At 40.5% G+C, this 20817-nt stretch overlaps 1 protein-coding gene across 1 annotated transcript; it reads left to right on the top strand.

Moving 5' to 3' along the window:
* The first annotated feature begins 2774 nt into the window (after positions 1 to 2774).
* Positions 2775 to 20258, top strand: cfhl5 (complement factor H like 5). The gene is made up of 5 exons (XM_072914728.1): positions 2775 to 2943; positions 10519 to 10599; positions 10687 to 10869; positions 14993 to 15172; positions 19716 to 20258. Exons 2-5 carry the CDS (start codon positions 10530 to 10532, stop codon positions 19907 to 19909), a joined length of 627 nt encoding a protein of 208 aa, XP_072770829.1. The 5' UTR covers positions 2775 to 2943; positions 10519 to 10529; the 3' UTR covers positions 19910 to 20258.
* The last annotated feature ends 559 nt before the right edge of the window (positions 20259 to 20817 follow it).

Raw genomic sequence — 20817 nt, 5'->3', positions numbered from 1 at the left:
CTTCCATGAAATGCTCAGTCATTCATAAACACTTTGTGAACAAATGCGCGAGCAAATTGTCAAGCAGTTTAAGAACAACATTTCTCAACCAGCTATTGCAAGGAATTTTAGGGATTTCACCATCTACGGTCTGTAATATCATCAGAAGGTTCAGAGCATCTGGAGAAATCACTGCACGTAAGTAGCTAAGCCCGGGACCTTCGATCCCTCAGGCTGTACTGCATCAAAAAAACCGATATCAGTCTGTAAAGTGTGTAATATTTTTTTATTTTCCTTTCGGGAACTCTCCTGAAGGAATCAATAAAGTACTATCTATCCAAAGGATATCACCACATGGGCTCAGGAACACTTCAGAAAACCACTGTCAGTAACTACTAGAGATGCGCGGATAGGCAATTATTTCATCCGCAACCGCATCAGAAAGTCGTCAACCATCCGCAATGCACCCGATCTAACATTTGATCAGAACCGCATCCGCCCGCACCCGCCCGTTGTTATATATCTAATATAGACGATGCAAGGCATTAGTGAGGTTATAAAGCTTTTGCCTGTTAAAGAAAGGAGACTGATCCAATGCAGTACAGACATTCGCGTGCCACGCTGTCACGACCCAGACGCACACCAGTGCGCAATCATATGGGAGCCGCGCTGAGCGCACCTCCAAGCGCGTCTCGCTGCCGGCGACGGCCGGGTATATGGGCCCGACGCTCCAGCGCCATCCGTTTTCAGGGCTAGTTGATTCGGCAGGTGGGTTGTTACACACTCCTTAGCGGGTTACAACTTCCATGGCCACCGTCCTAGCTGCTGTCTATATCAACCAGGGTGAGCCCCACCCCTTTCGTGAGCGCACTGCGCGCGGAGTGACCCCTGTTACGCGCCCCCGGCAACAGGGGTGGCGGGCAGGTAAGCTGCGCGGGCGGAGCGCGCGGAGTGACCCCTGTTACGAGCCCCCGGCCACGGGGGTGGCGGGCAGGTAAGCTGCTTACCTGCTGCGCGTGACGCCGGCCGCGGCGAAGGCGGACGAGGCGGGGTGTCGTGCGGTGGGCGCGGTGGTGACCCTGGACGTGCGTCGGGCCCTTCTCGCGGATCGCCTCAGCTACGGCTCCCGCTGGGGCCCTCTCGGGGGAAGGGGCCTCGGTCCCGGACCCCGGCGAGGCGTCCCTTCTCCGCTCCGTAAAAGTGTCCATCTCTTTTTTTTTTTCTTCTTCTGTTGTGGCATATGCAGCAGGTGCCTGCTCGTTTTTCGTATGTGGGTAACAACATTTAACTATGTATATATATTTCCGAATTGGTTTAACTGCCACCCGCCTGAATCTATTTAAAATATAATTTTTTTTTATTTCAATCACCCGACCCGACCCGACCCGCGGATACAATCTAACTTTTTTTAATTTCATCCGCCCGATCCGCGGATAATCCGCGGACTCCGCGGTTGTGCCCGCAAACCGCGCATCTCTAGTAACTACAGTTTGTCGCTACATCTGTAAGTGCAAGTTAAAACTCTACTATGCAAAGCCAAAGCCATTTATCAACAACACCCAGAAACGCCGCCGGCTTCACTGCGTCCGAGCTCATCTAAGATGGACTGATGCAAAGTGGAAAAGTGTTCTGTGGTCTGACGAGTCCACATTTCAAATTGTGTATGTCGTGTCCTCCGGACCAAAGAGGAAAAGAACCATCCGGATTGTTATAGGCGCAAAGTTGAAAAGCCAGCATCTGTGATGGTATGGGGGTGTATTAGTGCCCAAGACATGGGTAACTTACACATCTGTGAAGGCACCATTAATACTGAAAGGTACATACAGGTTTCGGAGCAACATATGTTGCCATCCAAGCAACGTTATCATGGACGCCCCTGCTTATTTCAGCAAGACAATGCCAAGCTACGTGTTACAACAGTGTGGCTTCATAGTAAAAGACTGAATTCATTTCACACAAGCATCCATCATGGAATATTAAGCTGTGTTATCAACGACTCACTTAATGAGCTTCCCTAAAATGATAACCTTAATTCAGTTCAGCACAGGAAATAAATTGTTTATCAGCTATCAGTCTGAACTGACTATCTGACGCACTAAGAATAATGAGTCAAAGGAATGTTTGTGGGCAAAAGTCAAAACACGTTGTCCCAAAACCACATTGAGAAAGATAGACAAACACTGCATTGCCTAACCAACCAAGTCTTGAATAGTTGGCGTAACAGGAGCATAAAAACCAAAACAAACAGGCTAAAGAACAGCTTCTTCCCCAGGGCCATAACCATCCTGAACGGACTGCCCCATTGTCCCTCATAACTGCCTTCTCTTCGGTGCAATAACCCATTCCACCAACCACCCTGTTTTTGTTTTGTTTTTTTCATGTATATATTCATTTCACACCACATTCATTGCACTTCTACATTTTTTACATTTTTATATATTTGCACATTGTTTTTCTAGCATGCACGCATCGCACTGTATGGAATGGCCTCAATCTCGTTACCTTGCGTAATGACAATAAAGCTGATTCTGATTCTGATTCTGATTACCCTGATATTACGTTTTTTTCCAACATTAAGCTACCACTTACTTAACAATAATGTAATAATAACCCCCCCAAAATAAGCAACTATTTTGGAAAATTCTACAAACTTTTTTGTGAGCTTAGTATATTTGCCTTTATTAGTTTTATTTCCTCCTGAACTTTGATTAGAAGAGTGGCGAGTGGGCATATTTTGTTTTGCAATATTGATCCCTGCAAATGATTACCAAAAAGGTAAAACAAACAAAAACCCAACAGTCCTAAGTGAGCAAATCTTTACAGGAATCTATTCTATATATTGTGACGTGTAAGGATTACTTGAATGGTGTTGTTCTATTTTGCCTAATTCCGTCGGATGGACAGAAGAAAAGACTAAACAGGGGATTATTGAGACTTTGTTGTGGATTCCAGGCGCCATTAAAGGTGAGTTCTAAGTATGAGTTGGATGGGTCATATTCTCTCTTGTGCTCTGTGAGTCTGAGGCTACACACTAAAAAAAAAATGCTGGTTTATTTTGAAAACCCAATTTATGAGTGCTGGGTTAAATTTAGTGAGTTATTTTTATGAAGAGCAATCTACTTTTTGGGTTATAAGGGTATTATTTTAACTCAATTTCTGGGTTTTCAGAACTATGAACCATTTTTGGGTTGTTTTTCAATAAGTAACGCATTTTTGGGTGAAAAACTTTTTTTAAATTAAAAAAGTAAATTTTTCTTGAAGGGAATTTTATTAAGGGTTAATCTCATTAACATTATTTACAATCACACATATTATGGACATGAAAATATATGAGCATGTTGTATAGAACTACTATGACCATACATGGCAAAAATGTCACTCATATCTTGCTTTTGAGTATATTTTAATGGAATAAAAATAATTTTGATCAGTAGTTGGGAAGGAGTAGGACAAACCAGCATTCAGATGTATAATTTTTAACCAACTATTGGGTCAAGGAGCGCTAAATTGTGCAACCCAATAGTTGGGTTTGGAATAACCCAACATTTTAATGGGCATAACTTAGCTTTTGTGTTAAATAAATTAAACCCAATAGTTGGGTTATGAATCAAACAACATTGAGTTAGTGTAACTCAACTTTTGGGTTAAATAATTCAATGCAAAAGTTGGGTAGAAAAAAATAACCCAACATGTTAAAATTAGGGGTTCATCCTTTTCTGAACCAGCAGTTGGGAAGGAGAAGAACAAACCAGCAGTAAAATGTATAATTTTTAACCAACTATTGGGTCAAGGAGCGCTAAATTGTGCGACCCAATACTTGGTTTTGGAATAACCCAACATTGTAATGGGCATAACTCAGCTTTTGTGTTAGATAATAATAACTGGGATTTATATAGCGCTTTTCTAAGTACCCAAAATCGCTTTAAAAGGAGAACCCATCATTCATTCACATCTGGTGGTGGTAAGCTACTTTCATAGCCACAGCTGCCCTGGGGTAGACTGACGGAAGCGTGGCTGCAATTTGCGCCAACGGCCCCTCCGACCACCACCTATCATTCATCATTCAATTCACCGGTGTGAGTGGCACCGGGGGCAAAGGGTGAAGTGTCCCGCCCAAGGACACAACGGCAGCGAATTTTTTGGATGGTAAGAGGCGGGGAGCGAACCTGCAACCCTCAGGTTTCTGGCACGGTTGCTCTACCCACTACGCCATGCCGCCCCCAATTAGATAAATTCAACCCAATAGTTGGGTTATGAATCAACCAACATTGAGTTAGCGTAACTCAACTTTTGGGATAAGTAATTCAACGCAAAAGTTGGGTTGAAAAAAATAACCCAAAATGTTGAGTTAAAATGACTCAAATTAGGGGTTCATCCTTTTCTGAACCAGCAGTTGGGAAGGAGTAGGACAAACCAGCAGTAAAATGTATAATTTTTAACCAACTATTGGGTTAAGGAGCGCTAAATTGTGCGACCCAATACTTGGTTTTGGAATAACCCAACATTGTAATGGGCATAACTCAGCTTTTGTGTTAAATCAATTCAACCCAATAGTTGGGTTATGAATCAACCAACATTGAGTTAGCATAACTCAACTTTTGGGATAAATATTTCAACACAAAAGTTGGGTTGAAAAAAATAACCCAAAATATTGAGTTAAAATTACTCAAATTAGGGGTTCATCCTTTTCTGAACCAGCAGTTGGGAAGGAGAAGGACAAACCAGCAGTAAAATGTATAATTTTTAACCAACTATTGGGTCAAGGAGCGCTAAATTGTGCGACCCAATAGTTGGGTTTGGAATAACCCAACATTGTATTGGGTGTAACTCAGCTTTTGTGTTAAATACATTCAACCCAATAGTTGGGTTATGAATCAACCAACATTGAGCTAGCGTAACTCAACTTTCGTGTTAAATAAATTCAACCCATTAGTTGGGTTATGAATCAACCAACATTGAGTTAGCAAAACTCAACTTTTGTGTTAAATAAATTCGACCCAATAGTTGGGTTATGAATCAACCAACATTGAGTTAGCATAACTCAACTTTTGGGATAAATAATTCAACGCAAAAGTTGGGTTGAAAAAAATAACCCAAAATGTTGAGTTAAAATAACTCAAATTAGGGGTTCATCCTTTTCTGAACCAGTAGTTGGGAAGGAGTAGGACAAACCAGCAGTAAAATGTATAATTTTTAACCAACTATTGGGTCAAGGAGCACTAAATTGCGCAACCCAATAGTTGGGTTTGCAATAACCCAACATTGTAATGGGCATAACTCAGCTTTTGTGTTAAATAAATTCAACCCAATAGTTGGGTTATGAGTCAACCAACATTGAGTTAGCAAAACTCAACTTTTGTGTGAAATAAATTCAACCCAATAGTTGGGTTATGAATCAACCAACATTGAGCTAGCGTAACTCAACTTTCGTGTTAAATAAATTCAACCCATTAGTTGGGTTATGAATCAACCAACATTGAGTTAGCAAAACTCAACTTTTGTGTTAAATAAATTCGACCCAATAGTTGGGTTATGAATCAACCAACATTAAATTGGCGTACCTCAACTTTTGTGTTAGATAAATTCAACCCAATAGTTGGGTTATGAATCAACCAACATTGAGTTAGTGTAACTCAACTTTTGTGTTAAATACATTCAACCCAATAGTTGGGTTATGAATCAACCAACATTGAGTTAGCATAACTCAACTTTTGGGATAAATAATTCAACGCAAAAGTTGGGTTGAAAAAAATAACCCAAAATGTTGAGTTAAAATAACTCAAATTAGGGGTTCATCCTTTTCTGAACCAGTAGTTGGGAAGGAGTAGGACAAACCAGCAGTAAAATGTATAATTTTTAACCAACTATTGGGTCAAGGAGCACTAAATTGCGCAACCCAATAGTTGGGTTTGCAATAACCCAACATTGTAATGGGCATAACTCAGCTTTTGTGTTAAATAAATTCAACCCAATAGTTGGGTTATGAGTCAACCAACATTGAGTTAGCAAAACTCAACTTTTGTGTGAAATAAATTCAACCCAATAGTTGGCTTATGAATCAACCAACATTAAATTGGCGTACCTCAACTTTTGTGTTAGATAAATTCAACCCAATAGTTGGGTTATGAATCAACCAACATTGAGTTAGCGTAACTCAACATTTGTGTTAAATCAATTCAACCCAATAGTTGGGTTATGAATCAACCAACATTGAGTTAGCATAACTCAACTTTTGGGATAAATAATTCAACGCAAAAGTTGGGTTGAAAAAAATAACCCAAAATGTTGAGTTAAAATAACTCAAATTAGGGGTTCATCCTTTTCTGAACCAGTAGTTGGGAAGGAGTAGGACAAACCAGCAGTACAATTTATAATTTTTAACCAACTATTGGGTCAAGGAACACTAAATTGCGCAACCCAATAGTTGGGTTTGGAATAACCCAACATTGTAATGGGCATAACTCAGTTTTTGTGTTAAATACATTCAACCCAATATTTGGGTTATGAATCAACCAACATTGAGTTAGCAAAACTCAACTTTTGTATTAAATAAATTAAACCCAATAGTTGGGTTATGAATCAACCAACATTGAGTTAGCATAACTCAACTTTTGGGATAAAAAATTCAACGCAATAGTTGGGTTGAAAAAAATAACCCAAAATGTTGAGTTAAAATGACTCAAATTAGGGGTTCATCCTTTTCTGAACCAGGAGTTGGGAAGGAGTAGGACAAACCAGCAGTAGAATTTATAATTTTTAACCAACTATTGGGTCAAGGAGCGCTAAATTGTGCAACCCACTAGTTGGGTTTGGAATAACCCAACATTGTAATGGGCGTAACTCAGCTTTTGTGTTAAATAAATTCAACCCAATAGTTGGGTTATGAATCAACCAACATTTAAAATAACTCAAATTAGGGGTTCATCCTTTTCTGAACCAGTAGTTGGGAAGGAGTAGGACAAACTAGCAGTAAAATGTATAATTTTTAACCAACTATTGGGTCAAGGAGCGTAACCCAACTTTTGTGTTCAATAAATTCAACCCAAAAGTTGGGTTATGAATCAACCAAGATTGAGTTAGCATAACTCAACTTTTGTGTCAAATAAATTCAACCCAATAGTTGGGTTATGAATCAACCAACATTGAGTTAGCGTACCTCAATTTTTGTGTTAGATAAATTCAACCCAATAGTTGGGTTATGAATCAACCAACATCCATCCATCCATTTTCTACCGCTTATTCCCTTTGGGGTCGCGGGGGGCGCTGGAGCCTGTCTCAGCTACAATCGGGCGGAAGGCGGGGTACACCCTGGACAAGTCGCCACCTCATCGCAGGGCCAACACAGATAGACAGACAACATTCACACACTAGGGCCAATTTAGTGTTGCCAATCAACTTATCCCCAGGTGCATGTCTTTGGAAGTGGGAGGAAGCCGGAGTACCCGGAGGGAACCCACGCAGTCACGGGGAGGACATGCAAACTCCACACAGAAAGATCCCGAGCCCGGGATTGAACCCAAGACTACTGAGTTAGCAAAACCCAACTTTTGTGTTCAATAAATTCAACCCAATAGTTGGGTTATGAATCAACCAACATTGAGTTAGCATAACTAAACTTTTGTGTTAAATAAATTAAACCCAATAGTTGGGTTATGAATCAACCAACATTGAGTTAGCATAACTCAACTTTTGGGTTAAATAATTCAACGCAAAAGTTGGGTTGAAAAAAAATAACCCAAAATGTTGAGGTAAAATAACTCAAATTAGGGGTTCATCCTTTTCTGAACCAGTAGTTGGGAAGGAGTAGGACAAACCAGCAGGAGCATTTACAATTTTTAACCAACTATTGGGTCAAGGAGCGTAACTCAACTTTTGTGTTCAATAAATTCAACCCAAAAGTTGGGTTATGAATCAACCAACATTGAGTTAGCGTACCTTAACTTTTGTGTTAAATAAATTCAACCCAATAGTTGGGTTATGAATCAACCAACATTGAGTTAGCGTAACTCAACTTTTGTGTTAAATACATTCAACGCAAAAGTTGGGTTGAAAAAAATAACCCAAATTGTTGAGTTAAAATGACTCAAATTAGGGGTTCATCCTAGGATCATTGGGACACGCAAACTCCTCTACCACGTTAAGGTGGCAGCTCAGAGAGGAATCAACCAACATTTAAAATAACTCAAATTAGGGGTTCATCCTTTTCTGAACCAGCAGTTGGGAAGGAGTATGACGAACCAGCAGTAGAATTTATAATTTTTAACCAACTATTGGGTCAAGGAGCGCTAAATTGTGCAACCCAATAGTTGGGTTTGGAATAACCCAACATTGTAATGGGCATAACCCAGCTTTTGTGTTAAATAAATTCAACCCAATAGTTGGGTTATGAATCAACCAACATTTAAAATAACTCAAATTAGGGGTTCATCCTTTTCTGAACCAGTAGTTGGGAAGGAGTAGGACAAACCAGCAGTAAAATGTATAATTTTTAACCAACTATTGGGTGAAGGAGCGTAACCCAACTTTTGTGTTCAATAAATTCAACCCAAAAGTTGGGTTATGAATCAACCAACATTGAGTTAGCGTAACTCAACTTTTGTGTTAAATAAATTCAACCCAATAGTTGGGTTATGAATCAACCAACATTGAGTTAGCGTAACTCAACTTTTGTGCTAAATAAATTCAACCCAATAGTTGGGTTATGAATCAACCAACGTTTAAAATAACTCAAATTAGGGGTTCATCCTTTTCTGAACCAGTAGTTGGGAAGGAGTAGGACAAACCAGCAGTACAATTTATAATTTTAAACCAACTATTGGGTCAAGGAGCGTAACTCAACTTTTGTGTTCAATAAATTCAACCCAAAAGTTGGGTTATGAATCAACCAAGATTGAGTTAGCGTAACTCAACTTTTGTGTCAAATAAATTCAACCCAATAGTTGGGTTATGAATCAACCAACATTGAGTTAGCGTACCTCAATTTTTGTGTTAGGTAAATTCAACCCAATAGTTGGGTTATGAATCAACCAACATTTAAAATAACTCAAATTAGGTGTTCATCCTTTTCTGAACCAGTAGTTGGGAAGGAGTAGGACAAACCAGCAGTCAAATGTATCATTTTTAACCAACTATTGGGTCAAGGAGCATAACTCAACTTTTGTGTTCAATAAATTCAACCCAAAAGTTGGGTTATGAATCAACCAACATTGAGTTAGCGTAACTCAACTTTTGTGCTAAATAAATTCAACCCAATAGTTGGGTTATGAATCAACCAACGTTTAAAATAACTCAAATTAGGGGTTCATCCTTTTCTGAACCAGTAGTTGGGAAGGAGTAGGACAAACCAGCAGTAAAATGTATAATTTTTAACCAACTATTGGGTCAAGGAGCGTAACCCAACTTTTGTGTTCAATAAATTCAACCCAAAAGTTGGGTTATGAATCAACCAACATTGAGTTAGCGTAACTCAACTTTTGTGTTAAATAAATTCAACCCAATAGTTGGGTTATGAATCAACCAACATTGAGTTAGCGTAACTCAACTTTTGTGCTAAATAAATTCAACCCAATAGTTGGGTTATGAATCAACCAACGTTTAAAATAACTCAAATTAGGGGTTCATCCTTTTCTGAACCAGTAGTTGGGAAGGAGTAGGACAAACCAGCAGTACAATTTATAATTTTTAACCAACTATTGGGTCAAGGAGCGTAACTCAACTTTTGTGTTCAATAAATTCAACCCAAAAGTTGGGTTATGAATCAACCAACATTGAGTTAGCGTACCTCAATTTTTGTGTTAGATAAATTCAACCCAATAGTTGGGTTATGAATCAACCAACATCCATCCATCCATTTTCTACCGCTTATTCCCTTTGGGGTCGCGGGGGGCGCTGGAGCCTATCTCAGCTACAATCGGGCGGAAGGCGGTGTACACCCTGGACAAGTCGCCACCTCATCGCAGGGCCAACACAGATAGACAGACAACATTCACACTCACATCCACACACTAGGGCCAATTTAGTGTTGCCAATCAACTTATCCCCAGGTGCATGTCTTTGGAAGTGGGAGGAAGCCGGAGTACCCGGAGGGAACCCACGCAGTCACGGGGAGAACATGCAAACTCCACACAGAAAGATCCCGAGCCCGGGATTGAACCCAAGACTACTGAGTTAGCTAAACCCAACTTTTGTGTTCAATAAATCCAACCCAATAGTTGGGTTATGAATCAACCAACATTGAGTTAGCAAAACTCAACTTTTGTGTTAAATAAATTAAACCCAATAGTTGGGTTATGAATCAACCAACATTGAGTTAGCATAACTCAACTTTTGGGTTAAATAATTCAACGCAAAAGTTGGGTTGAAAAAAAATAACCCAAAATGTTGAGTTAAATTAACTCAAATTAGGGGTTCATCCTTTTCTGAACCAGCAGTCGGGTTAAAATTGGGTTGATTTTTAACCCAACATTTTTGAGTGTGTACCCGGGCCTGGCGTCAATCATTGAGAAACACTTTTTGTTTAAGTTGTGTTTGCTGTTTCAGAGGAACGGAAAATGAACACAATAACTCAAAGCTGTATTCTATTATTATGGATGCATACGCTGAGCTTCATTAAATGTCAAGGTAAGACCCCCCCAAAAAAATGTGTTATTTGCATTGCATTCCATTTCAATTTGACTAATTATTGGACATTTCCCCCCCCACACACAGAATGTACTCGTGAAGATTTTATCAACAGTCCCATGTTTGACTCTAATTTTGATACAACAAGTTTGGAAGCCACTTACCAAAGTCAGCAGCAGGTGAGAGTCGCCTGTGCTGTTGGCCACAGTGGATTCTTCAAACTCATCTGCAATAATGGACAATGGGAGTCTCGTGGTACTAAATGCCAGCGTAAGTCAGCACCTACATTGCTCTAATTGTCTTTCTGCCTTCAAACATGAAAAAAGACAAAGTGCATGTTGTGTTATGTCATGAACACAATATTTATGTGTGGAATATGCCTCCAATGTATCATTATGTGAGATGACCATGTATGTAATTTCTCTTAAGCAAGGACATGAATATTACAGAGATGTGTAACTGATCGAATGGAACCAAACATTTCAATTAGAGACGTCCGATTATATCGGACTGCCGATATTATCGGCCGATAAATGCTTTAAAATGTAATATCGGAAATTATCGGTATCAATTTCAAAAAGTACACAGACGTAGTACAGAGCGCCAATATACCTTAAAGGCACTACGGCTTTTCACACAACAGCCATACAGGTCACTCTGAGGGTGGCCGTGTAAACAACTTTAACACTGTTACAAATATGCGCCACACTGTGAACCCACACCAAACAAGAATGACAAACACATTTCGGGAGAACATCCGCACCGTAACGCAACATAAACACAACAGAACAAATACCCAGAAACCCTTGCTGAAACGACTGGGTCGCATAGTGATGCGGATGTGGTTCTCCCAAGGATGCAGACGGCTTCGGACACAGCTTGCAGGTAGGAAAATGATTTATTTTAAATATAAATCATATGGTGAATAACAAAAAGACATGCACGTAGCACAAAAGGCAAAACAAAAGGACTAGCGTGGGAGCTAGCAGGAAAAAATAGCATAGCATGAAATCTAAGTCGTCGTTAACAGTTGTATGGGAACAAACTAGGAAGCCAGACCGAGTGAGGCCAGGGCAAAAATTTAATAGCCCTCTGATTAGCGCCCGGGCAACAGGTGCGCGTCCCGGACACTAACCAGAGGCAGGTGTAAACAATCTGCCGTCATGGCAACAGAAATAAACGAAACTCAAGGTGCTGAAAACACATGTGACTCAAACATAAACAAACTATGATCCGGGCAGCGGATCGTAACACTTGCAGCACTAACTCTTCCGGGACGCCACAATATACACCACCCGCTACCCCTTACCCCCAACCTCAACCCCCCCCAACCCGCCCACCTCAATCTCCTCAAACCTCCCAAATTCCAATCAGCTGTTTTGAGGCATGTTAAAAAAAATAATGCACTTTGTGACTTCAATAATAAATATGGCAATTTTTTTCCATAACTTGAGTTGATTTATTTAGGAAAACCTTGTTATATTGTTTAATGCATCCGGCGGGGCATCACAACAAAATTAGGCATAATAATGTGTTATTTCCACGACTGTATATATCGGTATGGGTTGATATCGGAATCGGTGATAAAGAGTTGGACAATATCGGAATATCGGCAAAAAATTATCGGACATCTCTAATTTCAATAGCAACAAACTATTTTGTTGAGACTTTGACTAGTGTGTAGCTGAATTATTTAATTCACACATGACATAATTATGCAATTGACAGTATTAAGTCCCTCAAGGATTTTGCGAATTCATGCGAATTCATCCAATCCCAGTTAATCATGTGCAGCCTCGCAACTTTGTCCAATGCATACTTGCCAACCCTCCCGGATTTTCCGGGAGACTCCCGAAATTCAGCGCCTTTCCCGAAAACCTCCCGGGACAAATTTTCTCCCGAAAATCTCCCGAAATTCAGGCGGAGCTGGAGGCCACGCCCCCTCCAGCTCCATGCGGACCTGAGTGACGTGTTGACAGCCTGTTCACACGTCCGCTTTCCCACAATATAAACAGCTAATGATCGAGGGCGAGTTCTTGGTTTCTTATGTGGGTTTATTGTTAGGCAGTTTCATTAACGTCCTCCCAGCGTGGTAACAGCACACAACAACAGTCAAGTTTTCGTTTACCGTAAAGCAGTTCGTCTGCCGTAAACAGCAATGTTGTGACACTTTTAAACAGGACAATACTGCCATCTACTGGACATGCATATGTGACCCACCCATAATGTGTCACATTTTTGTGTTGATTTATTTATTCTATTTTGTGGTTTGAATTCGTTTCTGGAGCTGTCATTACACATTTATCAGTATTCACATTGGTCAGTAGGGGGCAGGAGGGCGTTTCTTCCCAATTGAATGCTATCACCTGCAGACCGGAAGTGTCTTGTCATTCTGATGAGCGTGACCAGTCTGTGAACAATTGAAACGTCCTGTGTGCTTTTTCCTCCTGTATAACAGGTTAGTTTTGGTGAATCAACTCACTGAATAATATCCATGTGATCTTTATAAGTTTAAGTACACATTCTGATGGTGGAGCCTAACTCTAAAGTGTTTGTGAGTTGTAGTTTGTATTTGTGAATGAATCCAGTGCACAGCTGCAGTAATCAATACAAAATGGCGACGTGAGTACACAATGTTTATATAGGAACTTCTGATCCTTATTCAGACTCCCAAATTAGAGCTCCCGTTTTCTTATTGATTTTATAATGTATATTTGTATAATGTGTGTGTTCTGAAATAGTGACAGAGAATAGAACAAGGATGGACAGTTCAACTATTAACTCAACAATGAGTAGATGAGTGTTATGTGTGTGTATAAGTGTAAATAAATGAACACTGAAATTCAAGTATTTCTTTTATTTATTTATTTATTTATATATATATATGTAATAAAATATATATATATATATATATATATAGCTAGAATTCACTGAAAGTCAAGTATTTCTTATATATATATATATATATATATCTTAACCACGCCCCCAACCACGCCCCCAACCACGCCCCCCGCCCCACCCCCCACCTCCTGAAATCGGAGGTCTCAAGGTTGGCAAGTATGGTCCAATGTTGACAACTTCTCCACTTTTGGTGGTATTTCCTTCTAATTATCAGTAATTATTACTATTATTAGTTATTAGGGTTGTGCGGTATACCTGTATTAGTATAGTACCGCGATACTAATGATGCATATTCGGTACTACACCGCCTATGAAAAGTACCAGTCGTTGTCAAGTCGTGTCATTGCTGGTTTACGAGCAGACGAGCATGTTCGGCAGCGCACGATCACAGAGTACTTACAATCAGACACAGTGTGTAGACAGAAAAGGGAGAACGGACGCATTTTGGCTTAAAAACTAACGATAAAGGTGAAGTTATAACCCTGAAACTGTCATGACTTGGTCCTGGGTGTTTGCTTTTCCGGAATGCAACGGAAAGTTGGCTCGGGCGAGACGGGAATGTAAATACATGATTTATTTAATACATCAAAATAAAGTACAAACGAAAAGCGCGCACAGTGGCGGAGAACAAACTATGAAACCAAAAGACTATAGCATTAATAAACAAAACTTACTTGGCATGGACTAAAAGGAGCAGCATGAACGATGGACATGAAATCAAGTGTCAGAAATGTGCAGAGCATAATTGTGGGATGTCACCAGACAGACAAACTGAAAACAATGAACTTAAATACTACAGACATGATTAACGAAAACAGGTGCGTGACTCAAAACGTGAAACAGGTGCGTGACGTGACAGGTGAAAACTAATGGGTTGCTATGGTGACAAACAAGAGTGCACAATGAGTCCAAACGTGGAACAGGTGAAACTAATGGGTAATCATGGAAACAAGACAAGGGAGTGAAAAGCCAGAAACTAAAGAGTCCAATAACTAAACAAAACATGACTAAAACAAAACATGATTACACAGACATGACAGAAACGCCCTCAGGAAAAGGTGCTTTAGTGTTTGAGCTACATCTAAATCACTAATCCTGGTCTCCATGGCGACACATAAAGTAAGTTTCTTACAAGTATCATCCCTGCATGGCGAGGAATAGCTAAACATGCTTCACTACACACCGGCATCAAAATGTAAACAAACACCATTGGTGGATCTACACCTGACATCCACTGTAATGATACCAAGTACAGGAGCGTATCTAGACTATGATTACGTCGATATTTTTTGAGGGTTTACAAAACTGGACTTTGTAGCGTAAAGTCACGCTTAAGTTGGCCCTTACTCCAGAGATCCAACTATGAGTGGAAAAGCTATTAAGAAGTCCATTTTCCATAATATCTCCCCTCTTAAAACTTTCTGAATGAACTATCTATTTTGTGAATACGAGTCGTTAAAATGACCTTGTGAACTGTGTTTGATTCTTTCAGCTACTTCGGAATGTCAGCGTCCACCTTACCTTTCGGGCGGAGAGACCAAGTATTCCACTAAACCCACGTACGGACACAATGAAAGGGTTGAATACACTTGCCAGAATTATTACACAATGGAGGGGGAACCTTATAAAACCTGCGAAAATGGCCAATGGACTGGAGACATGAAATGCCTCAGTAAGTCTTAAATCCTATTTCTCATCATTTTTTGTTGGATTTACATTCAGCAACAGGAAACTTAAAGCCAGTGAAGTTGGCACGTTGTGTAAATTGTAAATAAAAACGGAATACAATGATTTGCAAATCCTTTTCAACCTATATTCAATTGAATTCACTACAAAGACAACATATTTGATGTTCAAACTCATAAACTTTATTCTTTTTTTGCAAATAATAACTAACTTAGTATTTCATGGCTGCAACACGTGCCAAAGTAGTTGGGAAAGGGCATGTTCACCACTGTGTTACATGGCCTTTTCTTTTAACAACACTCAGTAAACGTTTGGGAACTGAGAAGACACATTTTTTAAGCTTCTCAGGTGGAATTCTTTCCCATTCTTGCTTGATGATCATAAGTTGTTCAACAGTCCGGGGGTCTCCGTTGTGCTATTTTAGGCTTCATAATGCGCCACACATTTTCAATGGGAGACAGGTCTGGACTACAGGCAGGCCAGTCTAGTACCCGCACTCTTTTACTATGAAGCCACGTTGATGTAACACGTGGCTTGGCATTGTCTTGCTGAAATAAGCAGGGGCGTCCATGGTAACGTTGCTTGGATGGCAACATATGTTGCTCCAAAACCTGTATGTACCTTTCAGCATTAATGGCGCCTTCACAGATGTGTAAGTTACCCATGTCTTGGGCACTAATACCCCCCCATACCATCACAGATGCTGGCTTTTCAACTTTGCGCCTATAACAATCCGGATGGTTCTTTTCCTCTTTGGTCCGGAGGACACGACGTCCACAGTTTCCAAAAACAATTTGAAATGTGGACTCGTCAGATCACAGAACACTTTTCCACTTTGTATCAGTCCATCTTAGATGAGCTCAGGCCCAGCGAAGCCGACGGCGTTTCTGGGTGTTGTTGATAAACAGTTTTTGCCTTGCATAGGAGAGTTTTAACTTGCACTTACAGATGTAGCGTCCAACTGTAGTTACTGACAATGGGTTTCTGAAGTGTTCCTGAGCCCATGTGGTGATATCCTTTACACACTGATGTCGCTTGTTGATGCAGTACCACCTGAAGGATCCAAGTTCCGTAATATCATCGCTTACGTGCAGTGATTTCTCCAGATTCTCTGAACCCTTTGATGATATTACGGACCGTAGATGGTGAAATCCCTAAATTCCTTGCAATAGCTGGTTGAGAAAGGTTTTTCTTAAACTGTTCAACAATTTTCTCACGCATTTGTTGACAAAGTGGTGACCCTCGCCCCATCCTTGTTTGTGAATGACTGAGCATTTCACGGAATCTACTTCTATACCCAATCATGGCACCCACCTGTTCCCAATTTGCCTGTTCACCTGTGGGATGTTCCAAATAAGTGTTTGATGAGCATTCCTCAACTTTATCAGTATTTATTGCCACCTTTCCCAACTTCTTTGTCACATGTTGCTGGCATCAAATTCTAAAGTTAATGATTTTTTGCAAAAAAAAAAAAAAAGTTTATCAGTTTGAACATCAAATATGTTGTCTTTGTAGCATATTCAACTGAATATGGGTTGAAAATGATTTGCAAATCATTGTATTCTGTTTATATTTACATCTAACACAATTTCCCAACTCATATGGAAACGGGGGTTGTATATTCAATTGAATTGACTGCCCAGACAAGATATTTAACGTTCGAACTGGAAAACGTTGTTATTTTTTGCAAATATTAGCTCATTTGGAATTTGATGCATGGAACATTTTTCAAAAAAGCTGGCACAAGTGGCAACAAAGACTGAGGAAGTTGAGGAATGCTCATCAAACACTTATATGGAACATCCCACAGGTGTGCAGGCTAATTGGGAACAGGTGGGCGCCATGATTGGGTATAAAAGCAGCTTGCATGAAATGCTCAGTCGTTCACAAACAAGGATGGGGCGAGGGTCACCACTTTGTGAACAAATGGGTGGGCAAATTGCGTAAGAACATTTCTCAACCAGCTATTGCAAGGAATTTAGGGATATCACCATCTACGGTCCGTACTATCATCAAAGGGTTCAGAGAATCTGGAGAAATCACTGCACGTAAGCGATGATATTACGGAACTTGGATCCTTTAGGCGGTACTGCATCAAAAAGCGACATCACTGTGTAAAGGATATCACCACATGGGCTCAGGAACACGTCAGAAAACCACTGTCAGTAACCACAGTTGGTCGCTACATCTGTAAGTGCAAGTTAAAACTCTACTATGCAAAGCGAAAGCCATTTATCCACAACACCCAGAAACGCCGCCAGCTTCGCTGGGCCCGAGCTCATCGAAGATGAACTGATGCAAAGTGGAAAAGTGTTCTTTGGTCTGACGAGTCCACATTTCAAATTGTTTTTGGAAACTGTGGCTGTCGTAGGAATAGAACCATCCGGATTGTTACCGGCGCAAAGTTCAAAAGCCAGCATGTGTGATGGTATGGGGGTGTATTAGTGCCCAAAACTTACACTTCCGTGAAGGCAGCATTAATAAGGTACATACAGGTTTTGGAGCAACATATGTTGCCATCCAGACTTAGACTTAGACTTAGACTTCCTTTTTATTGTCATTCAAATTTGAACTTTACAGCACAGATAAGAACGAAATTTCGTTACATAAGCTCATGGTAGTGCAGGATAAAAAAGCAATAAGGTGCATATATAAATCAATAAATATATATAAATAATATATAATTAAATATATAATAAATAAATATATATAAATAAATAAATAGATTACTGTACAGATAAATATATTGCACTTTTTCACATGCGTCCACGTTTATGGATGTATGTTATATTGTCTTTTTTATTCCAGCGAGTTAATCCATTTTGGGGGAAGTTGAGGGGATAATTTAATTATAATGCATTCAAGAGTCATTAAGATGCGTTCAAGAATCCAAGCAACGTTATCATGGACGCCCCTGCTTATTTCAGCAAGACAATGCCAAGCCCATCCATCCATCCATCTTCTTCCGCTTATCCGAGGTCGGGTCGCGGGGGCAGCAGCCTAAGCAGGGAAGCCCAGACTTCCCTCTCCCCAGCCACTTCGTCCAGCTCCTCCCGGGGGATCCCGAGGCGTTCCCAGGCCAGCCGGGAGACATAGTCTTCCCAACGTGTCCTGGGTCTTCCTCGTGGCCTCCTACCGGTCGGACGTGCCCTAAACACCTCCCTAGGGAGGCGCTCGGGTGGCATCCTGACCAGATGCCCGAACCACCTCATCTGGCTCCTCTCCATGTGGAGGAGCAGCGGCTTTACTTTGAGCTCCCCCCGGATGACAGAGCTTCTCACCCTATCTCTGAGGGAGAGCCCCGCCACCCGGCGGAGGAAACTCATTTCGGCCGCTTGTACCCGTGATCTTGTCCTTTCGGTCATAACCCAAAGCTCATGACCATAGGTGAGGATGGGAACGTAGATCGACCGGTAAATTGAGAGCTTTGCCTTCCGGCTCAGCTCCTTCTTCACCACAACAGATCGATACAGCGTCCGCATTACTGAAGACGCCGCACCGATCCGCCTGTCGATCTCACGATCTACTCTTCCCTCACTCGTGAACAAGACTCCGAGGTACTTGAACTCCTCCACTTGGGGCCAACCCGGAGATGGCACTCCACCCTTTTCCGGGCGAGAACCATGGACTCGGACTTGGAGGTGCTGATTCTCATCCCAGTCGCTTCACACTCGACTGCGAACCGATCCAGTGAGAGCTGAAGATCCTGGCCAGATGAAGCCATCAGGACCACATCATCTGCAAAAAGCAGAGACCTAATCCTGCAGCCACCAAACCGAATCCCCTCAACGCCTTGACTGCGCCTAGAAATTCTGTCCATAAAAGTTATGAACAGAATCGGTGACAATGCGAAGCCACGTGGTACAAAGAGTGCGGGTACTAGACTGGCCTGCCTGTAGTCCAGACCTGTCTCCCATTGAAAATGTGTGGCGCATTATGAAGCCTAAAATAGCACAACGGAGACTGTACATACTTAAGCTGTACATCAAGCAAGAATGGGAAAGAATTCCACCTGAGAAGCTTCAAAAATGTGTCTCCTCAGTTCCCAAACGTTTACTGAGTGTTGTTAAAAGGAAAGGCCATGTAACACAGTGGTGAACATGCCCCTGTGCCAACTTTTTTTGCAATGTGTTGCTGCCATTAAATGACGTTTCTCAGTTCGAACATTAAATATCTTGTCTTTGCAGTCTATTCAATCGAATATAAGTCGGGAAAAATGATTTGCAAATCATTGTATTCTGTTTTTATTCACGATTTACACAAGTTTGAGTTTATTCCTTTTTAATTGCAGCAATAACTTGGTTCTTAGCTGGCCTCAAACTCTTTTAGCACAAGCTGAGCAATCAAAAGGTTTCTCTCCAGTATGTATTCTCATGTGTGTGGTCATGCTAGGCTTTCTGGAGAAAGTCTTCTTACAAACAAGAGCAAGTAAATGGTTTCTCTCCAGTATGTATTCTGGAGAGAAATACAATACTGTATATACCAGAGATATTTATCATTAATTTGAGTATGTTTTTGGTTTCTTGCAGAGCCGTGCACTATGAATAGAGAACTCATGAACAAGCACAACGTGATGTTCCGATACAAGCAGCACGATAAACTGTACTCGGCCCATGATGATAGCATCGAGTTCTGGTGCGTACGAGGAACAACACACGATCGAGTATTGGATATGCGGCAGAAGTGTATCGACGGAGCGATTGACCTGCCCACTTGCCACTAGCGTGTTTTAAAACAATCATTAAAAAAAAAAGTAACTAACCTTGTCTGTGGGCGTCACTTATTTGTGGCAACTTCCACCATTGGAGATGATTTGACCCTGAAAGAGAAGCCGTTACACTTCAAGGTCAACATATTAACCTGTTGATTTAATTAAACTACATTAGTGGGAGCTTTTTATGATCATTAGTAAACATTAGTAGGACTGACAGACGAGGAACATGTGTCAACACATTTGTCAAAAAAAAATAAAAAAAATATTAAGACGTCTATTATTGTCGAGACAACATTATTTTATAATTTTATCGCTGCAAGCTGGGTGCATTAAGGCTGATTAAAACCAATCAAATTGATGTGTTTTGGTGTCTTTTTCTAAAAGGCTTTTTGTCATTTAGAAATATATAACGTGCACTATATTGCCAAAAGTATTTGGCCGCCCATCCAAATGATGAGAATCAGATGTCCTAATCACAGGTGTATAAAACCAAGCACTTAGGCATGGAGACTGTTTCTACAAACATTTGAGAAAGAATGGGTCATAGGATGCCACCTGAAATATATGGTCTTTTTTCTGCAACATCAAGGTATATATTGACGCTTTCATAGGTCTGGTGATAATGTTCCCCTTTAAAATGTATATTATGCTTATAAAGTCAGGAAATATGTCCCTGGACACATGAGGACTTTGAATATGACCAATGTATGATCCTGTAACTACTTGGTATCGCATTGATACCTAAACATGTGGTATCATCCAAAACTAATGTAAAGTATCAAAGAAGAGAAGAATAAGTGATTATTACATTTGAACAGAAGTGTAGATAGAACATGTTAAAAGAGAAAGTAAGCAGATATTAACAGTAAATGAACAAGTAGATTAATAATTCATGTTCTACCACTTGTCCTTAATAA

This window comes from Nerophis lumbriciformis, linkage group LG14 (genome assembly GCF_033978685.3).
Source record: "Nerophis lumbriciformis linkage group LG14, RoL_Nlum_v2.1, whole genome shotgun sequence".
Taxonomy (NCBI): Eukaryota; Metazoa; Chordata; class Actinopteri; order Syngnathiformes; family Syngnathidae; genus Nerophis; species Nerophis lumbriciformis.
Note: the sequence above shows the minus strand (reverse complement) of the source record. Positions and strands in the feature narration are given on the sequence as shown.